This window comes from Muscardinus avellanarius (assembly GCF_963383645.1).
Source record: "Muscardinus avellanarius genome assembly, chromosome: 10".
Lineage (NCBI taxonomy): Eukaryota > Metazoa > Chordata > Mammalia > Rodentia > Gliridae > Muscardinus > Muscardinus avellanarius.
In genome coordinates this window covers 71903473-71929208 of record NC_137796.1, presented here as the reverse complement: position 1 = coordinate 71929208, position 25736 = coordinate 71903473, and the positions used below count along the sequence as shown (strand labels likewise).

The window sequence follows — 25736 nt, the reverse complement described above, 5'->3', positions numbered from 1 at the left end:
TTAGTCTTTTTATTTATTTTATTTATTTATTTTTAATTAATTTTTTTTTTTTTTTGCGGGTCTGGGGATAGAACCCAGAGGCATTCGACCTCTGAGCTATATCCCCTGCCCTATTTTTTATTCTTTATTTTGAAACCTGGTCTCACTGAGTTGCCGAGGGCCTCACTAAGTAGCTGAGGCTGTCCACAAACCGGGATCCTCTGGTCTCAGCCTCCCGAATGCTGGGATTACAAGCATGCGCCACCACACCCGGCTTATTCTTTATTTTTTAACAGGGTCTCACTAAGTTGTGGAGAGGCTCAAAAGTTGCTGAGGCTGGCTGCAAACCCACAATCCTGTCTCAGCCTCCCAGGTACTGGGATTACAAGCATGTGTCACCACGCCCAGCTTAATTCTTTATTCTTTCTTTCTTTATTTATTTACTTATTTATTTTTGCAGTACTGGGGATGGAACCCAGGAGCATTCCATCTCTGAGCTATAACCCCAGTCCTATTTTTTATTCTTTATTTTGAAACAGGGTCTCACTGAGTTGCAGAGGGCCTATGTAACCGAGGCTGTCCATCCTCCTGTCCCAGCCTCCCAAATGCTGGGATTACAAGCATGAGCCACCATGCCCGGTTTCATTCTTTATTTTGAAAACAGGGTCTCCCTAAGTTGGTAAGGCTGGCTGTAAACTGGCAATCATCCTGTCTCAGCCTCCCAAATACTGGGACTCGAGGGGTGTGCCACCATGCCCGGCAGTGATCTTTTCTCTGTACAAGATTCCCCCCAGCCTCTGCTCACCAAGACCACCCAGAGCTACCTCCTTAATAAAGGAGCTCCTGCTGAGCCGCACTTTCTCCACTGTGAGCGCTGCTAACAGACTCTAGGCCCTGGGGCTCTATCAGGATAACTGTGGCTCCTTAAAGGTGGGTAACACATTGACCTAAGCTGAGGAACCGCGCAGGAGAGGAGGGCAGAGGGAGAGAAGCCAGAAGGGAAGGAGACGGGAAGCACTTTCATGTTTTAACGGTTCTGGGGCTTGAATGGGTGTGTGTTTGTGTGTGTGTGTGTGTGTGTGTGTGTGTGTGTGTGTGTGTTCTACCTCCAAGCTATAGTCACAGAACTATTTTGTTTTTGTTTTTGTTTTGTTTTGTATTTTGAAACAGAGTCTACTCCTGCCCTCTGCCCAGAGTATAGTCACTATGCCTGGCCGAGAACGTTTTTAAAATTTACTTAGGTTACGCCAGGCTTGGTGGCGCACGCTTGTAATCCCCGCTCTTGGGAGGCTGAGACAGGAGGATCGCACAGGTTTGAAGCCAGCCTCAGCTACTTAGTGAGGCTCTTGGCAACGTAGTGAGACCGTTTCCAAATAATGTATAAAATAGGTCTTAAGGGTGTAGCCCGGAAGTAGAAAGCCCCTGGGTTCTATCCCTAGTAACACACACACACACACACACACATACACACACACACACAAGAAAAAAAATACAAAGAAGCCAGGCATGGTAGCGCACACCTGTAATCCCAGTACTTGAGAAGCTAAGATAGGAGGATTGTAGGTTCCTGGCCAGTCTCAGGAATTTAGTGAAGCCCTCCACAACTTAGTGAGATTCTGTTTCAAAAAATAAAAATAAAAAAAGGCTGGGTTGTAGCTCAGAGTCTATAGAATGTTCCTGTGCTCAATCCCCAGTACCACAAAAATAAATAAAATTTACAAATATCATAAATAGGAAGCCAGGCATGGTGGCACATGCCTGTAAACCTAGTACCTGGGAGGCTGGGACAGGAGAATAGCAGGTTTGAGGTCAGCCTCAGCAATTTAGTGAGACCCTGTTTCAAAATAAAAAATAAAATAAAAAGGGTTGGGGTAGGCCGGGCTTGGTGGCCCCTGCTTGTAATCCCCTTGCTTGGGAGGCGGAGACAGGAGGATCTTGGGTTGCCAGCCTTGCTGGCTTAAGAGACCTTGTTTCCAAATAAAATATAAAATAGGTCTGGGAGTGTAGCCCAGAGGTAGAAGGCCCGTGGGTTCCATCCCCAGTACCACACACACACACACAAAAAAAAAAAACACAAAGGGTTGGGGTATAGTTTGAAGGTAGAATGCCCCTGGGAGCCAGGCGTGATTACACTTGTAATCCCAGCATTCGGGAGGCTGAGACCGGAGGATGGTGGCTCACCGACAGCTTCAGCTACTTACTGAGGCCCTCCACAACTTAGTGAGATCCTGTTTCAAAATAAAGAATAAAAAGGGGCCTGGGGGTGTAGCTCGGAGGTTGATGCTCCATGTTCCTGGGTTCCATCCCCAGACCCGAAAAAAAAAAAAAAAAAAAAAAGAATGCCCCTGGGTTCAATCTCCAGTATAAAAAAAATAATAATAAAATTTAAATTAAGCTGGGCATGGTAGTGCATACTTGTAATCTCCGCGCTTGGGAGGCAGAGACAGGAGGATTGCGCAGGTTCAAAGCCAGCCTTGCTGGCTTAAGAGACCTTGTTTCCAAATAAAAATATAAAATAGGTCTGGGAGTGTAGCCCAGAAGTAGAAGGATTTCCAGGAAACCCAGCACCACAAAATGTTTTTTAAATTAAATTTTTATTATTTATTTATATATATATTTATTTATTTATTTATTTATTTATTTATTTATTTATGGTGGTACTGGGGTTCCTGGAAACCCTTCTACCTCCGGGCTACACTCCCAGACCTATTTTTTTAATATATTTATTTGGAAACAGGGTCTCTTAGGCCAGCGCAGCTGTCTTCAAACCTGCAGGATCCTCCTGTCTCCGCCTCCCAAAGCACAGGGGTTACAAGCGTGCGCCACCACGCCCGGCTATTTTATTTTTATTGACCTAAATAATTTTTTATTTTATTTTATTAATTTTATTTTATAAAATTTTATAAAATTTATTTATTTATAAAATTTTATAAAATTTATTTTATTTTATTTTATTTTAATAAAAAATATTTTATTTTTATTGACCTAAAATAAAAGGCTGGGGATGTAGCTCAGTAATAGAGTACCCTTGAGTTCAATCCCCGGTAACAAAAAAAAAAAAAGAAAGAAAGAAAAAGAAAGAAAGAAATTACTGGTAAGCAGGTGGCCCTGTGTTCTAGCTTTTCCAGTGATGCCTATTGGCCAGTATAACAGTAAAGAGTCCCCCTTTCATCCCTAAATGTGTCCTGGAGGGGACACTGGATGCCACAGCCAGTCTCTCCATGCATGGTGACTCTGCCCTCAGTAGGGGCAGGCAGGGGGCAACTGTGCAGGAGGAGAAGATGTGGCCTGAGAGATGCATCCCTTGTGCAGGCTCATTCCCTGGAGTCTCGGCGTTCCCAAAACCCGTGTTGATCCTCGCCAACATCAGGGTGGACGCCGAGCCCCAGCCTGTGAGCAAGCCAAGGGATCTGGAAGCTTCTTCCACCTGTCCTGGCTCAGCTACAGGGGGGCTGGGGAGGGATGGGCACAGAAGCACCTGGGCAGTAGAGGGTGGCTGCAGAGTAGCCAAAAGAGCGGTTCCCACCAGTGTTCCCCGCTGCTCCCCCTGGACCTCTCCCATGCTGGGAAGGACATCGCCAGGCCCGGTGGTGTCGGCAGGCAGGGACACTCACTCTGCAATGGTCAGCAGGTGGCGAGACATGTCTATGTGCAGCTCAATGTTGGTGTTCTCCAGCTCCACCAGGCTGCGCCGCATCTCCATCTGCTCCTTGAAGGCCCCGATGAGCTGCGCCCGGATCTTGTTCATCTGCAGGCGGCTGTCCTCCTCTGGGTCGTGGGGGGCGATGGTAACTGCAGGCAGGAAGGAGGCCGGCTGTGCCAGGAGCATCGAACCCCATGCTCGCATACCCAATGAGGTCTGGTCCATGGGGGGCTTGATACACATGTGTGGATGGGTGGAAGGTGGACCGGTGGATGGATGGCCATGGAAGGATGGATGGGTGAGTGGGAGGATGGATGGGTGGGAGGGTGAGAAGGTGGCTGGATGGACAGATGGGTGAATGGATGTATAGATGGATAGTCAGGGAAAGATGAATGGGTGAGAGGATACATATGTAGGTGGATGGTCAGGAAGGGTGATGGGTGAGAGGGAGGATGAGTGGGTGGGAGGATAGAGGAGGTGGATGGATGGACAGATGAATGGATGGATGTGTAGGCAGGTGGTGGGGAAAGATGAATGGGTGGATAAGGGGTGGATGAGTGGCAGGGTTGATGATGTTTCTATCAATGGATGTATAGAAGGATGGTCAGGGAATGATGTGTGGGGTGATAAGAGGGTGGATGAGTGGGACTATGAGAGGCCTGATGACAGACGGGTGAATGGTTGTGCAGATGGACGGTCAGGGAAGGATGGATGGGTGGGTGAGGATGGGCGGATGGGAGGATGGGTGTACGGATGAACGCAGGTGTGGGTTGGTGGGAGGGCAGGGGGTAGGTGGGTGGACAGAGAAGTAGATGGATGGATAACTTAAAGGGATTTAATTCCCCACCTGGTTTTAGGTCAGGCTACTTTCATTTCAAAAGAAATTCAAAGAAGGGAGCAGCTGGGCTGCCCACTTCAGCTCATAGCTTACTGTCTCAGCAAAACCTGGCCAGACCCTCACTCTGGATCTATCTTTCACTGCTCTGATGACACCCTGGCTTTTCTGCACGTCACAGTTGTCTACATGTCTGCAACTGAGTGATGTTTTGTGATGGATGCTTTGTACACGTCTGTCCTGCCAGCTAAACCGGAGGTCCCCAGAGCAGGAGCAAACCTGTGCTTGTCTTTTTGTTTCCTGTTGTAAATTCCTACCTAATGGTTGAACAGTAATTAATCAATGTTTTCTTTGCTTTTGTACTGGTGATTGAACCCGGGAACATTCTTCCTCTGAACTATATCCCCAGCCCTTTCTTTGTTTTTTCTTCCTTCTTTCTTCCTTTTTTTTTTTTTTTTTTTGGTGCAGTACTGGGGATGGGCATTCTACCTCCGAGCTACACCCCCAGCCCTATTTTTTATTCTTTATTTTGAAACAGAATCTCACTGAGTTGCAAAAGGCCTCACTAAGTAGCTGAGGCTGTCTGCAAACTGCAGTCCTCCTGTCTCAGCCTCCCAAATGCTGGGATTACAAGTGTGCGCCACCATACCTGATCTTCCTTCCTTCCTTCCTTCCTTCCTTCCTTCCTTCCTTCCTTCCTTACTCTCTTTCTTTCTTTCTTTCTTTCTTTCTTTCTTTCTTTCTTTCTTTCTTTCTTTCCTTCTCTCTTCTTTCTTGTACTGGGCATTGAACCAAGGTGCATTCTGCCTCTAAGCTATGCCCCCACCTTTATTTTACTTTTTTAAAATTTGAAACATGGTCTCACTTAGATGCTGAGGGCCTCACTAAATTGCTGGGTTTTAATTTGGTTTAGCTCAGAGGTAGAACGCATCTGTGTTCAATCCCCAGTGCCACAATCAATCAATCAACAAACAAACAAACAAATAAATAAATAAGTATACAGAGGATTGTGTAGGTTACATGCAACTACATGAACTTGCAGTCCTCCTGTCTTAACCTCCCAAGTACTGGGTTTACAGGCATGTGCCACCATGCCCAGCCCCCCAGCCCATTTTTTAAATTTTATTTTGAAACAGGGTCTTGCTAGGTTGCTGAGGCTGACCTTGAACATGTGATCCTCTTGGTTTAGCCTCCCAAGTATTTAGATTACAGGTGCATGTCACCAAGCCCAGCTGCTTGTTTTGGGGTTTTGTGCTGCTGGGGATCTAACCCAAGGCCTAGTGCATCTGAGGCAAGCAAGGGTGCTCCCACCAAGCTACATCCTGAGACCCTCATCATAGCTTTCCCACCTGCCCCAGTGGCAGAGCCTCTCTAGATATAGACAGTTTGTCCTCTGCTTCCCTGACGTCAAGGGCAGTGGTCACAAGCAACCCTCTCCCTGGATGCAGGTGGTCTGGACAGGTGAGATCAATCAAAGTGTCTAGACCAAGAAAGTCACTGTGGTCATTCAAACAAGGTTTGGGGTAGACTTGGAACCGTGGAAAAAGTTCAAGGGGGGGTGGTGATGAACCAGACAGTACACACCAGTGTCTCACAGCACAGCAGGACCTAAAGGGGAACCTGTCACAATCTCAGGTACCAGGAGGCCACCCTGCCCTCCTTCCCACAACAGACCACCTAAGACCAGCCCCAGAAACTAAACAGAGAGAAGTCGTCATGGTATGCTCCGGTTGACCTCTCACCTCAGAAGTCCAAGTTTCTTGGTTATCACCTGGTTTAGTGAATTCTCTACAACACCCTACTTTCTCTCCCACCCCACCCCCAAATCCCACTGGCCAGGGGGTCTTAGGTGTCATCCACCATGACACCTCTGGTTTGAGTTCCCTTCATTAACCTGCACCAACAGAATCCTCACCCTCCAGGTCTCCCAGTGAGAACAGGCGCCCCTGTGCTCAGAGAGGCTGTGACCGTCTCACAGCCGGGAGGGACAAGCTGTGGTGTGGATCCTGCTACAGAGGATGAGGTGGACTGTGTGCAGACAGGTGGTCCCCGGACTCATAGCTGGGGGAGGAAGTAAATGTAGGAATTGGGGCTATAGCCCCAGCGACTCAGGAAGCTGAGGCAGGAGGATCATTTGGGCCCAAGAGTTTGTGGTCAGCCTAGGCAAGACAGCCAGACACCATCTTAAATTAAACTTAAAATTAAAGTTAAAATATATAATCTGGGCATGGTGGTGCAAGTTTGTAATTAATCCCAGTACTTGGGAGGCTGAGACAGGAGGATTGCAGGTTCAAAGCCAGCCTCAGCTACTTAGTGAGGCTCTTCACAACTAAGAAATAAAATCGGCTGGGGTCTTAGCTCAGAGGTAGAATGCGTCTGGGTTCAATCCACAGTGCCACAATAAATAAATAAATAAATAAATAAATAAATAAATAAATAAATAAAGTATACAGGAGGATGTATAGGTTATATGCAATACTACATCATTTACTTTTTTTTTTTTTTGGTACTAGTTGTTGAACCCAGAGGCATTCTACCTCCAAGTTATATCCCCTTCCCGAGTTTTTTCTTAAGTGGTACTGGGGGTGGAACCCAGAGGCTTTCTGCCTCTGGGCTATACTCCCGGACCTATTTTATATTTTATTTGGAAACAGGGTCTCATTAAGTTGCTGAGAGCCTCACTAAGTAGCTGAGGCTGGCTTCAAACCTGTGCGATCCTCCTGTCTCAGCCTCCTAAGCGCGAGGATTACAAGCATGCGCCACCACATCTGGCTTCACAACTTTTTTCTAAACCAAAAAGTAAGCCAGGGGTGGTGGCGCACGCTTGTAATCCCAGCATTTGAGAGGCTGAGACAGGAGGATCGCAGTTTAAAGACAGCCTCAGCTCCTACTTAGTGAGGCCCTTTGCAACTCAGTGAAACCCTGTTTCAAAAATTAAAGAATAAAAAATGTGGCTGGGGGTGTAGCTTGGAGGTAGAATGCACCTGGGTTCCATCCCCAGTACCACACACACAAAAAAATTTTTTTGCAATAATCAGGCATGGTGGCACATGCTTGTAATTCCAGTACTTGGGAGGCTGAGAAAAGAAGATTGCAGGTTTAAGACCAACCTCAGCAACCTAATGAGACCCTATTTCAAAACAAAAAAATTAAAAGGGCTGGGGTTGTAGCTCAGAGGTAGAAAGTCGGATTCAATCACTGGTATCAAAAAAGAAAGAAGAAATGAAGGAAGGGAATGAGGGATGGAGGGAGGGGAAGAGAGAGGGGAAGGAGGGAGGGAGAGGGAGAGGGAGAAAAAGAGAGAAAGAAAGAAAGAGAAAGAGAGAAATTGGGCATGGAGGCATACACCTGTAATCCCAGTACTTAGGAGGCTGACACAGGAGGATTATAGGTTCAAGGACAATCTCAGTAAGTGAGACTCTCCTCAACCTAGTGAGACCCCGTTTCAAAGATTAAAAAAAAAAAAAAAAGTCAGGCATGGTGGTGCATGCCTGTAATCCCAGGATTTACTTAGGAGGCTGAGACAGGAGAATCACAGGTTCGAGGACAGTGTCAGCAAATAGTGAGACCTTTATCAATTTAGTGAGACCTTTATCAATTTAGTGAGACCTTGTTTCAAAATAAGAAATAAAATTAGGCTGGTGGTACAACACTAAGGTAGAATGCCTCTGGGTTCCATCCCCAGTACCAAAATAAATAAATAAATAATAAATAAATAAATAAATAAATAAATAAATAAATAGGGCTAGGGTATAGTTCAGAGGTAGAATGCCCCTGATTTCAATCCCCAGTGCCACAAAAGAAAAAGAAAATAAGCCGGGCATGGTGTCACACGCTTGTAATCCCTGCGCTTGGGAGGCTGAGACAGGAGGATCACACGGGTTCAAAGCCAGCCTCAGCTACTTAGTGAGGCTCTCAGCAATTTAGTGAGACCCTGTTTCCAAATAAAATATAAAAAAGGTCTGGGAGTATAGCCCGGAGGTAGAAAGCCTTCTGGGTTCCACCCCCAGTACCACCAAAAAAAATAAAAAATAAAGAAAGAAAGAAAAAGAAAATAGAAAGAAAAAAGAAAACAGAAAAAAATGTGGGAAATCCAATCCCCATATTTTCCAGGTGAGGAAGTTAAAGCTGGGTTAGGGGCTCCTGGTCAGGCGGTGGCCGAGTCAGGACAAAAGCCCACAGCAGGGTCACCAGAGCGCGCTGGACGCAGACGCTGAGAGGACCTGGCACCTTGCGCTCGGGCTGGAGAAGCACAAGTGATAAGGACTCCAGCCAGAGTGGAGGGAGGGGCCGAGCTGCCGGGGCCTGCGATCGGCACTACCTTGTACATCGGGGATCCCGGGTTCGCTTTTCTTCTCCTTTTCTTGCTTCTCGATTTTTGATTTGAGGTGTTCGATCTCCCCACGCAGGTCTGAGATGACATCCGTGTACTGTGCAATGCGGTAGGAGACGTTCAGCAGGTTGCGCTTGACCTAGCAGAGGACACACAGCCGAGGTCAGACCAGCAGGAGCCGCCCCCGCTGGAAAGACACAGGGGAGAGATGACATGTAAACATGCTTATGTTATATACTTCAGATCCATACTACTCGGTCCTAAAAGGGAGGAAATTCTGACCACATAAATGAGGCTTGAGAACATTACGCTCACACACAAAAGAAAACATACAACCAGGTATATGTGATGGTGCACGTTTGTAATCTCAGTACTTGGGAGGCTGAGACAGTAGGATCCGGGTTCTTGGCCAGCTTCAGCTACTTAGTGAGGCCCTCTACAACTTAGTGAGTCCCTGTTTCAAAATAAAGAATAAGCCAGGCGTGGTGGCGCACGTTTGTAATCCCCCTGCTTGGGAGGCGGAGACAGGAGGATCGTGCAGGTTCGAAGCCAGCCGCGCTGGCTTAAGAGACCCTGTTCCCAAATAAAAAAGTATAAAAAATAGATCTGGGAGTGTAGCCTGGAGGTAGAAGGGTTTCCAGGAACCCCAGTACCACTAAATAAATAAATAGAATAAGCCAAGCGTAGTGGTGCATGCTTGTAATCCCAGCATTTGAGAGGCTGAGACAGGAGGATGGAGGTTCACTGACAGCCTCCGCTATTTAGTGAGGCCCTTTGCAACTCAGTGAGACCTTGTTTCAAAATAAAGGTTCATTCAATCTCCTCTTCTGGGAAAAAAAAATACAGTAGGCATAATAGCACACATCTGTGATCCTAGTTCTTGGAAGGCTGAGACAGGAGGATCACAAGCCAGCCTCAACAACTTAGTGAGACCCTCAGCAACTTAGAAAGACCCTGCTTACAAATAAAATAAATAAATAAAAAGGGCTTGAGGTTTAGCTCAGAGGTAGACTGTCCCTGGGTTCAATCCCTGAGCATCTTCCACTAACCAAAGATAAAAATTCCAAATAATCCACCGACGGGTTTTCAAAACCACACCCCCAACAGTAACCATTTTGGCCACCTTGGCACACATCTTTCCTTGCAGTTTTGTGCTCATCCCTCGAGGTCCATGGCTTGTGTATTAGTGCAGGCATGGGTGTGGATGTTCATATACATGGTGGAGCCGTAGCTGCTGTTTTGAGTTGTTTTTGATGGCTGCCGTTTCTCTCTGCTAGACCAGGAGGAGTGACATTCTGAGTCACCGGACATACACACTGTAAGCTTGGCAGCTGCGTGGCACATGCTTGTCACTGGACTCAGCTTCCATGTTGCCTCCCCAGAAGACTTGGCCTGCTCCATCATCTTGGCTGAAGACTTTCTAAGTTGGATTTTCTCTGTCATTTTTCCCTAAAGCAGTCTGGGGACCACAGTGTGAGTTCGGGGTGAACACCTGCTCCCTCCTTCCCCCACTGCTAAGTGCAGAGCTATGTGAGAGCAGACACTCCCTTTTATTTAATTCCTGGTGCCCCGCTCAGACGTGAGCATTAGGAAGGGCTCGTCACATTCCTAAACAAGTGATAATAAAGCCCGGTGTGGTGGCGCACTCTTGTAATCCCAGCATTCAAGAGGCTAAGACCGGAGGATTGCGGTTTGCGGACAGCCTCAGCTACTACTTAGTGAGGCCCTCTGCAACTCAGTGAGACCCTGTTTCAAAACAAAGAATAAAAAATAGGGCAGGGGGTGTAGCTCGGAGGTCAAATGCCCCTGGGTTCCATCTCCAGACCCGCAAAATAAATACATAAATAAATAAATAAAATTAAATATAAAATAGATAGGGGTGGGGGTGTAACTCAGAGGTAGAATGTCCCTTGGTTCAATCCCCAGTCACACACACACACACACACACACACACACACACACACACACACACACAGCTGAAATGAGAACACTTGAATTAGGGTGGGCCTACATCCAATGACAAGTATACTTTTGTGTGTGTATGTGAACCTGGGGTTTAATTCATGAGTAGTCTACCTCTGAACTACACCTCCAGCCCTTTTCATTATTTTAATGATTGAGTCTAGTCTCAAACCTGGAATCCTCCTGCCTGAGCCTTCCAGGTACTGGGATTATAGGTGTGCACCCCATGCCTGACTCTATATATTTTTTTCGGTACTGGAGATGAAACTTAGTGCATTCTACCTCCAAGCTCTACACCCTCAGCCCCCTTTTTCTTTATTTTGAAACAGGGTCTCACTGAGTTGTAAAGGGCCTCACTAGGTAGTAGCTGAGGCTGTCCGTGAACCACGATCTTCCTGTCTCAGCCTCCCAAATGCTGGGATTACAAACATGTACCACCATACCTGGCTCTATTTTTTGTTTTTGAAGCAGAGTCTCCATAAATTACTGTATGCTAGCCTTGAACCGCAAACCTCCTGTCTCAGTCTACCAATTAAAAAAAAAAAATATATATATATATATATATATTGTGCGTGTGTGTGTGTGCGTGCGCGCGTATGTGTGTGAGAGAGAGAGAGAGAGAGAGAGAGAGAGAGAGAGAGAGAGAGAGATGCTAGGGGCTGATTGAACCCAGGGATGTTCCACCTCTGAGCCACACCCCAGCCTAATTTTATTTTTTATTTGAAACAGGGTCTCACTAAGTTGCTAAGGCTGGTCTTGAGCTTGCAATCCTCCTGTTTCAGCCTCCCAAATCCTGGGATCACAGGCGTGCCCACTGCACCCGACTTCCGTTGTTTCAAGTCGCCCAGTTTGCAGTAATTCATTGCCACCTACGCGGGAGACCTCACAGAGATGGTCTCTGTGAGGGCCGCCCTTATCTCATCTCCCCACTTCCAGGACGATGCGTCAGTACAGAGGCCGGAGCCAGGAGTGGCCATGGGGGAGGCAGACCCAAAGGGCTTGGCAGCCACCCCTACAAGTGAGTGAACGAGTGAATAGATAATAAACGAATGATTCAGCTATGGAATGAAGTAGTGAGCAGGCGGGCCAGCAAGCCACGCTTACCCGGGTCTTAATGTTCTTCGCCCTGTAGGCATAGAGAAGCGTGGTCCGAGACTCCTCGAAGCTAGTGCTGGCGGGGCTGATGTGGGCGATCATCACCGTGCGGCTGTTCCCGCCCAGGGCATCCTGCTCGGGTTGAAGATGTCGAATTGGAGTGATGGGAGCCACTCGGCCCCCACCTACCCCCCCACAGCCACCACCAGGCTTGTCTGGACCAACCCCAAAAAGGGCAGCTGATACTGGGACCGAGGTCAGCAGCGACCCCAGGATGGAGGGGGTCCTGTTCCAGGCCCCCCTCGTCTGACTTCACTCTGACGAGAGCAGATTCAAAGGAGAGATCAAATTCAGAGGGAATTTATTTACTCAGCATCTTAGCGAGACTCTGTTTTAAAATAAAAAATAAAATAGGACTGGCGGTAGAGTTCAGAGGTAGAATGCCCCTGGGTTCAATCATTCGGCTGAGTATAAAGGAGAATTTTCTCATGTCAAAGCCATCTGTGATGGAGTCAGAAGCTTCCGGGAGGTAGTGAGCTTCCTGTCACTGCGGATGCACAAAGCTGAAGCATACTCAGAGGGGCGGGGGACAGGCAGTGCCCAGAGACGGCTTCCCAGGCCTCCTGAGGTTCCTGGAAGGGCCTGAGGTCCAGGTCTGAGGTTCTCTTCTGTCAGGTAACTTTTTTTTTTTTTTTTTTTGTATTGAGGATTGGTTGAACCCAGGGGCATTTTACCTCTGAGCATATCCAGCCCTCTTTCTTTCTTTTTTTGTTTTTGTTTTTCTTTTTGTTTTTGTTTTGGTGGTACTGGGGGTAGAACCCAGAGGGTTTCTACTTCTGGGCTATACTCCCAGGCCCATTTTTATATTTTATTTAGAAATAGGGTCTCACTAAGTTGCTGAGGCTGGCTTGGAACCTGTGCGATCCTCCTGTCTCAGCCTCCCAAGCGCGGGGATTACAAGCCTGCGTCACCACGCCCAGCTCAATCCAGCCCTCTTTCTATTTTTTATTTTGAAACAGGGTCTGGTTAAGTTGCGGAAGCTTGCCTGAAACCTATGATCTTCCTGTCTCAGTCTCCCAAGCACTGGGATTACAGGCATGTGCCACTTCACTGGCTCTGGCAGATAATAATAATAATAATAACAATAATTATTATTATTATTATTATTTGGTATTGGGGATTGAACCTAGGGCCATTCCACCTCCACGCTACAGCCCCAGCCTATTATTATTATTATTATTATTATTATTATTATTATTATCATCATCATCATCATCATCATTTTGAAACAGGGTCTCACTACATTGCTGAAGCTATCCTCCAACCTCCTGTCTCGGCCTCCCAAGTATTGGGCTTACACCCAGCAGGTAACTTCTGAAAGATCCCGTTACCCGCTGTGCCCACCCTGCCCCCCTGGCCTGCAGCACGGACCTTCAGCAGACGTGTGAGTTTGCTGTCCCGGAAGTTGACGTACTGCGCGCGGCTGCCACCCTTCTCACTGAGCGCGTTGATGCAGTTGCCCAGGGCCAGCAGCGAGCGGTTGATGTGCGCGCCCTCCTTCATTCTTTTGCCTCGGTTCTGCGTCTGCACGGGGGAGAAGCAGGGCTGAGAGGGGGGCTCTGGGTCTGTTTCTGCCTGCTGCCTCTCCTCCTGTTCCCAGGGAGAGGACTGTGGTCCAGGGGGGTGGAATGGTCCCCTGCAGCCCTGGTCCTGAAAAGGCTTATACTCATGAGTCCCTGGGGCCCAGATACACCCAACACAGCCTTCTAAGATGGAGTACTCTGCAGCCGTCCCCAGGGGTGCTGAGCTCTGATGTAAAAAGATGTTCATTATGAACTGGGATAAGCACAAATTGAAGGGAAGTTCACCAGAACAACTCAGGTGTTTCTGTCTGTTTGTTTTGTTTTGTTATAGAGCTGGGGACTAAACCCAGGGGCATTCTACCTCTTAGCTACACCCCCAGGCCTATCTTTTATTCTTTATGTTGAAACAGGATCTTACTAAATTATGGAGGGCCTCACTAAGTAGCTGAGGCTGGTTGTGAACCTGTGATCCTCTTGTCTCAGCCTCCCAAGTACTGAGATTACATGTGCGCAACATCATGCCTGGCCAGAAAAACTCATTTTATCATAAAACTATGAGCGTGTGTGTTTGCGTAGGAGGGATCCCCTCGCCTGAGGCTCTCTGGTCCTGCAGGTCCTCTTCCCCAAGAGCACCTGCCTGGCTCTCTGGGAGGAGCCGCAGCCCAGCCCTCTGGGCTTTCCCACGTCACTCGGTTCTTTTCTTTCAAAGCACTCTCTCAGCAGGTACCTGGCTTGTCACCTCACCTGCTGTTCCACGGGACATGAGCTCCTTGTGGGCCTGGTCACATGTGGTCATTGTCCCCAGAGCCCAGGTTCTTGCGGGCGCCTGGCCACAGCGGGTGCTCAGTCAGGGTGAGTGCGGTTGTTGGTTGGTTTGGATGTGAGTTGCAGGTGATTGAACCTAGGGGCATTCTACTTCTGAGCTCCAGCCCCCGACCCCCTGTCCTTTTTTTTTTTTCTTCTTCTTCCTTTTGGTACTAGGATTAAACTCAGAGGAAATCTAACTCCAAGCTACACACCCAGCCTTTTTTGTTTTTTTAAGTCTTGCTATATTGCTGTGGCTGGCCTTGAACCTGCGATCCTATCTCAGCCTCCCAAGTACTGGGATTACAGGCATATGCTACCATGCCAAGCTTTCCAGGCCTTTTGTAATTTTTGTGTTTTTTTGGGATGGTACTGGGGTTCCTGGAAACTCTTCTACCTCCGGGCTACACTCCCAGACTTATTTATTTTATTTTATTTTTTTGGTGGTACTGGGGTTCCTGGAAGCCCTTCTACTTCCAGGCTACACTCCCAGACCTATTTTTACATTTTTATTTGGAAACAGGCTCTCCTAAGCCAGCGCGCATGGCTGGCTTCGAACTTGCGCGATCCTCCTGTCTCTGCCTCCCAAGCGTGGGGATTACAAGCGTGCGCCACCACGCCCAGCAACCTATTTTTTTAAATATATTTTTATTTGGAAACAGGGTCTCTTAAGCCAGCGCGGCTGGCTTCGAACTTGCATGATTCTCCTGTCTCTGCCTCCCAAGCGCGGGAATTACAAGCGTGCGCCACCACGCCCGGCCTTTTTGTAATTTTTTAAATTGCATTTATTTATTGTGTGTGGTACTGTGGTTCTGAGCTACATTCCCATCCCCGGCCTTATTTTATTTTTTATTTTGAAATAGGGTCTTACTAAATTACTGAAGGCCTCATTAAATTGTTGAGTCTAAGCCAGGCATGGTGGCGCACGCTTGTAATCCCCACGCTTAGGAGGCAGAGACAGGAGGATCACGCAGGTTCGAAGCCAGCCACGCGCGCTGGCTTAGGAGACCCTGTTTCCAAATAAAAATATAAAAATAGGTCTGGGAGTGTAGCCTGGAGGTAGAAGGGCTTCCAGAAACCCCAGTACCACCACCAAAAAAAAAAAAAAAAAATTGTTGAGTCTGGCCTCGAACCTGCAATCCTCCTATCTCAGTCTCCTAATATGCTACATTTTTAAAACAAGCCGACCAGTCCAGGCTCTACTGGCTTCGGTAGCCCAGGCACCAAGGGCAGGGCCAGGCACAGAGCGGCAAGTGAGGAAACACTTATCCTGACCCAAAGAACAGAACATGTGGTGTTCAGCAGAGGATGAACACAGAAGCTGGAAAGGCGCGACTGGGGCCAGGCCTCCCAGTTCAAAGGTCCACCAATGAATTCCTCTTTGTGTAGCCAGGTCACGCCATCCTGAGCCACAGCTTTACATTGTGACAGGCAGGAGGCTGCCCTCATAGACCACTCCAGGGAGGGCTACATGAACTAGGAGGTTAAGTTCCTGGCACCTTAGAGAGGTGTGAAGCGTAATACTCACTGATAATGCTTCCATTGTCTCCCTCTCTGGCCTGGCCCTGGGCTGGTCCCAGCCCCGCAGGAAAGCTCGGGCCACTGGGGCAGCAGCCGGGGAGGCCAGTGCCCACATGCAATCATACAAGAAGCGAGAACAGATGAGCCGGGGGCCCGAGGGTAGGGTTGGGCGGGGGCCCAGCAGCGCTGTCTGGGCAGGATCTGCGGCCTCGCACGCCCTGGTCAGTGCGCCAGCCAGCCCACAGCACGCTTCACACACACCGTCCCTTCTGCTGGAAATGCTCTTCCTCACACTACACCCAGTTCCTCAAGCCTCTTTCAGGCTTAGCCCTGAGCCCCACCTCCATGGCTCCCAGGGCCTCTGCGTGAACCCCAACTCTCAGAGCACATGCCTCTCTGGATGTAACTATCTGCCCACACGTGCCTCCTGGGCGCTAGGAGCTCTGAGAGGGTGAGGATGTGTGGGGCTTGTCCTTGCATCTCCAGGGGGAGCCTGCACCGCAGGAAGACCCCAGAAATCCCAGCTCAAGGGCTTCCTCCTTCAATGTGCATTAGAGTTCATTCCCTCAGACAGGCACGGTGGCCCGCACCTGTAATCCCAGTGACTGGGGGGCTGAGAAAGAAATGTCTCAGGTTTGAAGCCAGCCTCAACAACTTAGCAAGAGCTTCGGTAACTTAGGGACTCTGTTTCCAAAAATATAAAATAAAATAGGGCTGGGAGTGTGGCTCAGAGGTAGAAGGCCCCTAGATTCAATCCCTAATAATAAAAAAAATTCCCTGGACAAACACTTTAGCAGTGGGCCATAAAGATGTATGGTTGCAGAAGACATGACTGGTCAAGGTCCCACTCAGACTTGAGGTGACCAATACCAAGTGAGTGGTCATAGTGGCATTTGAAGGGACAGGAGGCTCTCAGAGGCCCAGACCTGGGCTGCCCGCTCCGAGCCCGCCAAGTCCACCATGAAGAGCCTCCCGAGGCGCACTTCCTCCGCCAGGTCTGCGCCGCGGCTCCGCTGGTGCACGGTGACCTGCAGCACCGCGTGAGAGCGGGATGACGTCTTGTTGGTGGCCGTGGGCTCCTGCGTGCGCTGCCGGTTGCCTTTGGTGAGGAGCTGCATGATCTGTAGACAAAAAAAAAAAAAAAATGCAGGCAGGCGGCAATCAAGGACCACCTGAGTGGCCACACATACATTCTAGAAACATCTAGGGAGAAGAAGGGGTGGCCCCAGGGCTGGGATGCTTATGGCTGCAGCTCACTAGGCAGAAGCAATTTCTGGTGGTCAACTAGCCGGGGAATGTGGGTCTCTGACATTGGCAATGCTTCCTAGTTCTCTACCCATGGCAGACATCACTAATGGATTACCCATCTCTTCTCTACACAGCCCAGGGCAGCCCCAGAACCCTTCTCAGTACAGAACTCCAAATAGTTATATAGATTCACAGGAACTTGAATGTGTGCCGAAACCATCTGGCTTGCAAGTAACTGCAGAACTGAAGCCACTGAGTCTCTGCTGAGTACCCTGCAGTGGTGCTGAGTGTTAGCTGGCACAGAGGCCAGAGGGAGGGAGAGAAGATGCAGACTGCCCTCTTTTTTTGTTTGTTTGTTTTTTTGTTTTTTGGTGGTACTGGAGATGGAACCCTTCTACCTCCTGGCTACACTCCCAAACCTATTTTTATACTTTTTTAAAATTTGAAATGGGGTTTCTTAAGCCAGCGAGGCTGGCTTCGAACCTGTGCGATCCTCTTGTCTCCACCTTCCAAGCACAGGGATTACAAGCATGTGCTACCACACCCGGCACAGGCTGCCCTTGTTAAGGGAGCCATTGTTAGCATTGAGTGGCAAGAGGATTTGGACCTGAGCCAGATCTAACAGCCCAGAGCCCTGTGTTGAAAACCAAGCATGCAGGGCATGGTTGCACACACCTGTAATCCCCGCGCCTGAGAGGCTGAGACAGGAGGCTCACACAGGTTTGAAGCCAGCCTCAGCTACTTAGTGAGGCTCTCAGCAACTTAGTAAGACTCTGTTTCCAAATAAAATATAAATAGGTCTGGGAGTATAGCCCGGAGGTAGAAAGCCCTTGGGTTCCACCCCCAGCACCACAAAAGAGAGAAAGAGAGAGAGAGAGAGGAAGGAAGGAAGGAAGGAAGGAAGGAAGGAAGGAAGGAAGAAAGAAAGAAAGAAAGAAAGAAAGAAAGAAAGAAAGAAAGAAAGAAGAAAACCAAGCACACACCTAGAGGGCGAGGGGAGCATGTGGGATCCACCAGTGATGTCTGCCCTGAGCACTGGCAGGGAGGCATGGTGCAGATGCTTTGCACACCCTTAGATCAAATCCAGATACTCATAACAGCTCTAGATCTATGTGTGGCCCTCTTGAGTGAGAGGGTCTCTGAGCTCGGGCATGTGTCTGCGTGGCCTCACCTCTTGGGCGTTTGAGGTAGAGATCTCCGTGATGCCTGCAATCTGAATGCTGCCCCTAGAATCTTCCCTCAGATCCAGAAACCCTGAGGATGGGTTCAGGAGGTCCCGGATCATTTCATTATAAATCTGAGAAGAACAGAAAGGTTGGAACAAAGTAGTAGCTTTGGTGCAAAGAACTGTAACCCAGAATCTCCATCCCCCCGGCTAAGGCTCTCACCACCCAGCCAGCACATGGGAGTGACAGGCAGAGTCCGGACTGCACACTCCAGTTGTGTTTAGTCTGGTGTGATCACGCCTATTTTATAGACGAGGCAATGCAGGCAGGTAGGCAGGCCCACCTCAAGGTAAGACATGGACACGCTGTAGTCCATGTTGTCCCGGGTCTCCTCGATGGCCTGGAAGAGGTCAGTGAGGGTCTGCAGGTAGATGCCAGGCTCCGCGTCCATGCCCAGCATGGTGTGGGTCTTCCCTGCACCTGTGGAGGTGGGGGGCTGCCGAGGTGACTCAGATGTGTTGTTTTGTAAGGACAGAATTAACAGATGGCACTGTTTGAGCAGGCACCTCTCTGTGGGGAGGCTTCACTACCCCCTCTGCCCTTAACAGTGAGGACCAGATCGCTCCTTTCCTTCCAGAGCCTGGCACGTGGTAGGGCTCACTCGTGTGGTGAATGATTGAATGAAATACACACATCAACTTTGGACAAGGTGCTTCCTTCCCAGGGGCTGCCTCCCCGTCTACACAGCCGGGCCCATCTAGGGCTGCATCCTAGGCTTCAGGGATAGGAGAGGTGGCTTAGCTTTACAAATGTTACTGGAATCCAACTTCTAACTGCAGAGGAAGAATCCCTAGGTTCTCATGGGCAACATTGTGTAGTCATTGCGTAGATGACCACGGGACCTTGCGGGAGTTTCTAGAACACCCCCACCCCATGCTGTCTGACCTTGGGGAAGTCACCAAATCCCAGGTCTCGGTGTTCTTATTTGTGAAAGGGGATCTTCCTACCTGCCTTTCAGGGCTGCTGTAAAGCTAGGGAGGCCCAGCACACAGGTACCTGGCATTGTTAAGAAGGGCCCATCCTCACCAACCTCATTCCCTCCTGGGACACCACCCAGAATGTACCTGAGGGGCCGTAGGCAAACACCGTTGCATTGTATCCAGATATGACGCCCTCTACTAGATGCTGGATGGTAGCACAGTACACTTCTTCCTGCAGGCAGAGGGACAGGTCGGGTCCAGTCAGGGGACCTGACTGATCAGCGAAGACAGGAGCATTGCATCTGCAAAGGTGCTGTTTCATCTGGATGCACAAGGACGCACACAGGAGGGAGTCTAGAAAGAGGCTCAGTGTTGGACATTCCTGGGTTCTCTGTAGGTGGGCTGTTCTGGGCCATGACTGTAAACTGTGCCAACCCTCAGGGTGGGAGACAGAGCCGACCTCACAGGCAGGTTTTGAGAAAAGATTAAATGAGAAGGTTGCAGGCACTGCCGTCATGACACGTGTAAGGTACTATACACCTGTGCGTCTTTCCCAGGGCAGTAACTGAGGGATACTGAAAGAACCCCAAGGCCTGGAAGGAACAACAGAGCTTAGAAGTTTGTAAATAGGGGCCGGGCGTGGTGGCGCACACTTGTAATCCCCGCGCTTGGGAGGCGGAGACAGGAGGATCACACAGGTTCGAAGCCAGCCGCGTGCGCTGGCTTAGAAGACCCTGTTTCCAAATAAAAATGTAAAAATAGGTCTGGGAGTGTAGCCCAGAGGTAGAAGGGCTTCCAGGAACCCCAGTACCACCAAAAAAAAAAAAAAAAAAAAAAAAAAGAAGTTTGTGAATAGTATCATGACATTTTTTTTTTTTTCGGTCCTGGGGATGGAACCCAGGGGCATTCTACCTCTAAGCTATACCTCCAGCCCTATTTTTTATTCTTGATTTTGAAAGAGAGTCTCACCGAGTTGCAAAGGACCTCACTCAGTACCTGAGGCTGGTGGTGAACCGCGATCCTCGGGTCTCAGCTTCCCAAATGCTGGGATTACAAGCGTGCGCCACCACGCCCGGCTATGCCATCTTTTTATGAAAGGCAGCAATAGCTAGCAATAGGAGTGTGCAGTTGGTGAGCTCCCTGACCATAGGGGAGTTTAAGGAGAGACATCTGGTCTCGCCTTACACAACCGGGCTGATGTAGAAGGTGTGCAGGTGTCCACTGCACCACCTGAGTGCCTGCTCTGAGCCCTGCCTCCTGTCCGTGCATGAAAGTGCTCACCGCCTGGCTGGCCACAGCTCCTCTGAGCTTGAGCTGGGTGACTCTAGAGCCGGCACTGCCTCCCCTAGCTTGGCGCACACATATCCTGGGCTGTGTCTGGGGTTTGCAATGTTCTGAGTGACCTCAGGCAGGTAGCTGGCTCCCAGAAGCCATAGTTTCCTCATCTGAAGAATGAGGACATGTTCCTGTGTTTTACAGGGCCACTGCGAGGCTTGCCAGGCCTGCCAGGGCCTTGAGCGCGGACGTAGCAGAGTAGCTGCTCAACACGTGGCAACGTGCAGTCCTTTCTACCTACAAGGCCATGGAGATCTTGAGCATGAGAAAAGGCGCTTGCTCAGAGGGCAGCTCGACTCCACTCTGCTTTATAAGGACCACCAAAGCTGGATGTGGTGACACATGCCTGCAACCTAAGTACTTGAGAAGCTAAGACAGAAGGACCACAGGTCTGAGTGAGGCCAGCCTCAATTATTTATTTATTTATTTATTTATTTATTTATTTATTTATTTTGGTGGTACTGGGGGTGGAACCCAAAGGCTTTCTACCTCCGAGCTATACTCCCAGACCTATTTATATTTTATTTGGAAACAGGGTCTCACTAAGTTGCTGAGAGCTTCACTAAGTAGCTGAGGCTGGCCTCGAACCTGTGTGATCCTCCTGTCTCAGCCTCCCAAGCACGGGGATTACAAGCGTGTGCCACCATGCCCAACCAGCCTCAATAATTTAGCAAGACTTGCAGCAACTTAGAGAGATCCTGTTTCAAAACACAAAGGGCTGCTGGGTGGGATGGCGCATGCTTATAATCTCAGTACTTGGGAGGCTGAGACAAGAGGATCGCAGGTTTGCAGCCAGCTTCAGCTATTTACTGAGGCCCTCTGCAACTTAGTGAGACCTTGCTGCAAAGGGAAGAATAAAAAATAGCCGGGCATGGTGGCGCACACTTGTAATCCCCGCGCTTGGGAGGCGGAGACAGGAGGATCACACAGGTTCGAAGCCAGCCTCAGCTGGCTTAAGAGACCCTGTTTCCAAATAAAATATAAAAAATAGGTCTGGGAATGTAGCCTGGAGGTAGGAGGTCTGTGGGTTCCATCCCCAGTACCATAAAAAATATAATAATAATAATAATAATAATAATAATAATAGTAATAAATAGAGCTAGGAGCCAGGTGTAGTGGCACGTGTGTTTGCAATTCCAGTACTTTGGGGACTGAGACAGTAGGCTCACAGGTTCAGAGCCAGCCTCAGCTATAGGTCCTCTGCAACTTGGTGAGACCTTGTTTCAAAATAAAGAATAGGAGTGTATTCATTTCGAGTCACCCTCCATGCCAGTCTGGTATGGGGCTGTATTTCTATTTTCTGTACTTCTATCTTTCTAATAAACTTCTTTAAATCTTCAGCAACAAAGAAAGAAAGAAAGAAAGAAAGAAAGAAAGAAAGAAAGAAAGAAAGAAAGAATAGCCAGGCATGGTGGCGCACACTTTTTTTGTGTGTGTGTGATACTGGGGATGAAACCCAGGGGCCTTCTACCTCCGGGCTACACTCCCAGTCCTATTTTATATTTTATTTTGAAACAGGGTCACTAAATTGCTGAGGCTTAGTGTGTAGCTCTGAGGTAGAATGCCCCTGAGTTCAATAACAGTACCAAAAAATATAAGAAATAATGACCACCAAGACAGTGCCAGTGTGTTCACATTGTCCTCTCTAGTGTGTTTGCTGAGATGCTGTTCGCAGTAACTTGGCTGCTGGGGCCCAGGGGGGACTGGAGAGTCTAGACTGGGTAGGGGTGGAAGAGAAGGAACGGTGGAGCCGGGCGTGGTGGCGCATGCTTGTAATCCCCGCGCTTGGGAGGTTGAGACAGGAGGATCGCGCAGGTTCGAAGCCAGCCGCACTGGCTTAAGAGACCCTGTTTCCAAATAAAATATAAAATAGGTCTGGGAGTGTAGCCCGGAGGTAGAAGGCCCCTGGGTTCCATTCCTAGTAACACACACACACACACACACACACACACACACAAGTGCATGGCTTGGTCAGGCATGGTAGCACACGCTTTTAATCCCAGCATTTGGGAGGCTGAGACTGGAGGATCGCGGTTCGCTGACAGCCTCAGCTACTTAGTGAAGCCCTTTGCAACTCAGTGAGACCCAGTTTCAAAATAAAAAATAATAACGCCATGCGTGGTGGCGCATGCTTGTAATCCCGCACTTGGGGAGGCGGAGACAGGAGGACTGCGCTGGTTCGGAGCCAGTCTCACTGGCTTAAGAGACCCTGTTTCCAAATAAAATAATATATATATATATATGTGTATGTATGTATGTATATACATATATATATATTAGGTCTGGGAGTGTAGCCCGGAGGTAGAAGGGCTTCCAGGAACTCCAGTACCACCAAAAAAAAAAAAAAAAAAAAAGATGAGGCCGGGCATGGTGGCGCACACTTGTAATCCCCGCACTTGGGGGGCGGAGACAGGAGGATCACGCAGGTTCGAAGCCAGCCGCATTGGCTTAAGAGACCCTGTTTCAAAAATACAGAAAATAGGTCTGGGAGTGTAGCCCGGAGGTAGAAGGGCTTCCAGGAACCCCAGTACCACCAAAAAAAAAAAAAAAAAAGAAGAAGAAGGAGCAGTAGGCGTAGGATGGCAGAGAAGGAGCGCTGAGCGCTGGGCATAGGATGGTAGGAACATCACCTCTTCAGTAAGATGTGGAGTCTCATTCCAAGCCCTGGGCACCGGCTTGACCAGCAGAGTGGGCACAAGTGATGCCGCGCCAGCTGTGGGCGGGCCTCTGTGAGCTGGATGGCTTGCACCTTGCTCTCTTGCAGGTCCAAGGCCACCATGCTGCGAGGAAGCCCACACCACACACAGAAGGCGCCAGCAGCTGCTCCAGCTGACAGCCCTGGTGGAGCTGAAGCCAACATGAGAATTCACTGACAGCCAATATAGCGGACCATTGGGAACATCTGACTCAGCAGAGCCCCCTGGACTGCCCACTTCAGTGCATGAGGGTCCACCCACAGATCCTGGCTGGCCCACAGAGCCATGGAAGATGACAATAAATGGTAGCTTTCAGCCACTCAGCTCCGCAGTGCCGTGTCCTACAGCAAGCAATGCCCAGAAGAAAGCTGTACACGCCTGGGCTTAGGTGTCTCAGAGTCGGAGGTTTGATGGGTGTGCAGGGCAGTTCCTGCATCCCCTCACCGTGGGAAGGAACACCACTCAGAGCAGGGCTGGTTCAAACCTGGGCCCTGCATCCTTCGTTGGGCTTTGACTTGGAGCCAAGCATCCCCAGTTCCCATCGCCCTGGCACTGGGACATCCCATTTCAGGAGGGCTGGGTTCAGATCCCAGCCCTGTTCTGTCACACCTCCTGAGCCCTGGCCCCACTCACAGGTGAGGGTCAGGTACCTGCTGGATAGCGTTTTGACCTTAGTAGAGAGTGGTGATGATGGGAAGGATGAGGAAGGAGTCACTGTGTGACCTCCCGGAGCCTCAGGTACCCCCGTCTGTGAGATGGGCGCAATCTTGGTGAGACTCGATTCCCTCCTGCCTGCCTGCCTTTTGCTCATACTGGGGATTCTACCTCTGAGCTACACCCTATCCTTATTTATTTAACTATTTACCTACATTTTTTTTTTTTGCAATACTGGGGATGGAACCCAGGGGCACTCTACCTCGAGCGACACCCTCAGCCCTATTTTTTATTCTTTATTTTGAAGCAGGGTCTCACTGAGTTGTGAAGGGCCTCACTAAGCAGCTGAGGCTGTCCACAAATGGCTATCCTGTTTCAGCCTCCCAAAGGCTGGGATTACAATCATGTACCACCACGCCCGGCTTCTTATTTTGTTTTTGGCAGAAAATATGTTCTCTCTCTGCTGCACGACGGGGTCCCAATTTGTAGGACGAAGGAAAGATTGAATGAACTAAAGAGAAGTCCTGTGTCCATGGAAGGGGGACACCCAAGGATGAGACAACCGGGGAGGAGTCCCTTCCGAGAGGCACTGCACTTTAATGTAACCAGGGGCAGGAGGATGAGTGGCTACCTGGGATGCACGCTGGTCAAAAACAGTGTCAAAAATGAAGGTGCGCTCCCGGGGCCGGTGGGCACGCAGAGTGTCCTCAGGGTCCTCGCTGGGGTCCATGAGCACTACCATCTGGAAGCAGTAAGAGAGAGGGGTCAGCTGAGAGGTGGTCAGAACCCCAGGCCTCTGCACTTGAGCCGGCAGCGGGGTTGGGGCACCACTCACTTCCAAGGGGACAGTATCTCCTGCTATTATAGACTGTCCATTCCCCCAGGCCTGCTGGGCTCTCGGGCTGCATTGACATATCTGTAAGCGTCCCTCCGACAAACTGCAGCCCAGCACGCTCGAGACAACCCCACCTGTGCAACAGAGCAGGCCCAGCCCCCACCCTGGGCCACTGCGACAGTCCCTCCTGGAGGGAAGAGAAGGTGTTCTACAAACTGCGGAGTGCTGAGCTGAGCTGACTGCCTCCCGGAGCCTCTCCATCCCTGCTCCTCACACCGAGCCACCCAGGAAAGGGGAGGACAAAAGGGTAGTCACAGCCTCTATCCGTGGCCTTTGCTTCTTTGAGAGCCTGGTGGCCCCTGGGGTGTCTCTGATCTCATATAAATATGTAATTATGAAGCAAAGTGTATTAGTCTCTCTGGGGACAGAGAGGTTCAAAGGAGACTTTCTCAGGGAATTGGGGGGTAGAGGGAGCCAGGGCAATTAGAAACCAAACACACCTGGCTAGTGGGGAGCAGGGCTGGGTGACACCAAAAACCCCACCCTGGCCAGGCACGGTGGTGCACACCTGTAAGCACTTGGGAGACTGAGACAGGAGGATCCCAGGTTTGAGGACAGCCGCAGCAATTTAGCAAGGACTTGTTTCAAAATAAAAAAATAAAAGAATGGCACATGCCCATAATCCCAGTACTTGGGAGGTTAAGACAGAAGGATCACAGGCTAGAGGCAGACAGCCTCAGCAATGTAGCGAGACCGCAACAACTTAGCAAGCCCCTGTTTCAAAATAAAACAAAATAAATAAAGAGGACCAGTGGAGGGATAGTTTGAAGGTAAAATGTATCTGTGTTCAATCCCTAGTACCAAAAAAGAAGGAAGGAAGGAAGGAAGGAAGGAAGGAAGGAAGGAAGGAAGGAAGGGAGAGAGAGAGAGAGAGAGAGAGAGAGAGAGAGAGAGAGAGAGAGAGAAGATAAGGTCTGAAGGGTATAGCTCAGAGGTAGAATGACCCTGGGTTCAATCCCCAGTACTCCTCTAAAACAAGAACCCCACCATTTGGCCACTCCCTTGGG

General features: G+C 49.3%; 1 protein-coding gene across 1 annotated transcript in view; it reads right to left on the bottom strand.

Annotated features, from left to right (window-relative positions):
- Positions 1–25736, bottom strand: part of LOC308268712 (kinesin-like protein KIF19) — a gene marked incomplete at both ends in the record, with an annotated part of 53303 nt that overhangs the window by 22653 nt on the left and 4914 nt on the right. The window contains 9 exons of the mRNA XM_080703818.1: positions 3594–3771; positions 8779–8929; positions 11857–11979; positions 13279–13431; positions 16682–16876; positions 18175–18300; positions 18513–18649; positions 19294–19381; positions 24466–24576. Of these exons, the coding sequence (XP_080559944.1) occupies positions 3594–3771; positions 8779–8929; positions 11857–11979; positions 13279–13431; positions 16682–16876; positions 18175–18300; positions 18513–18649; positions 19294–19381; positions 24466–24576 (1262 nt within the window). The remainder of the gene's footprint in view (positions 1–3593; positions 3772–8778; positions 8930–11856; positions 11980–13278; positions 13432–16681; positions 16877–18174; positions 18301–18512; positions 18650–19293; positions 19382–24465; positions 24577–25736) is intronic.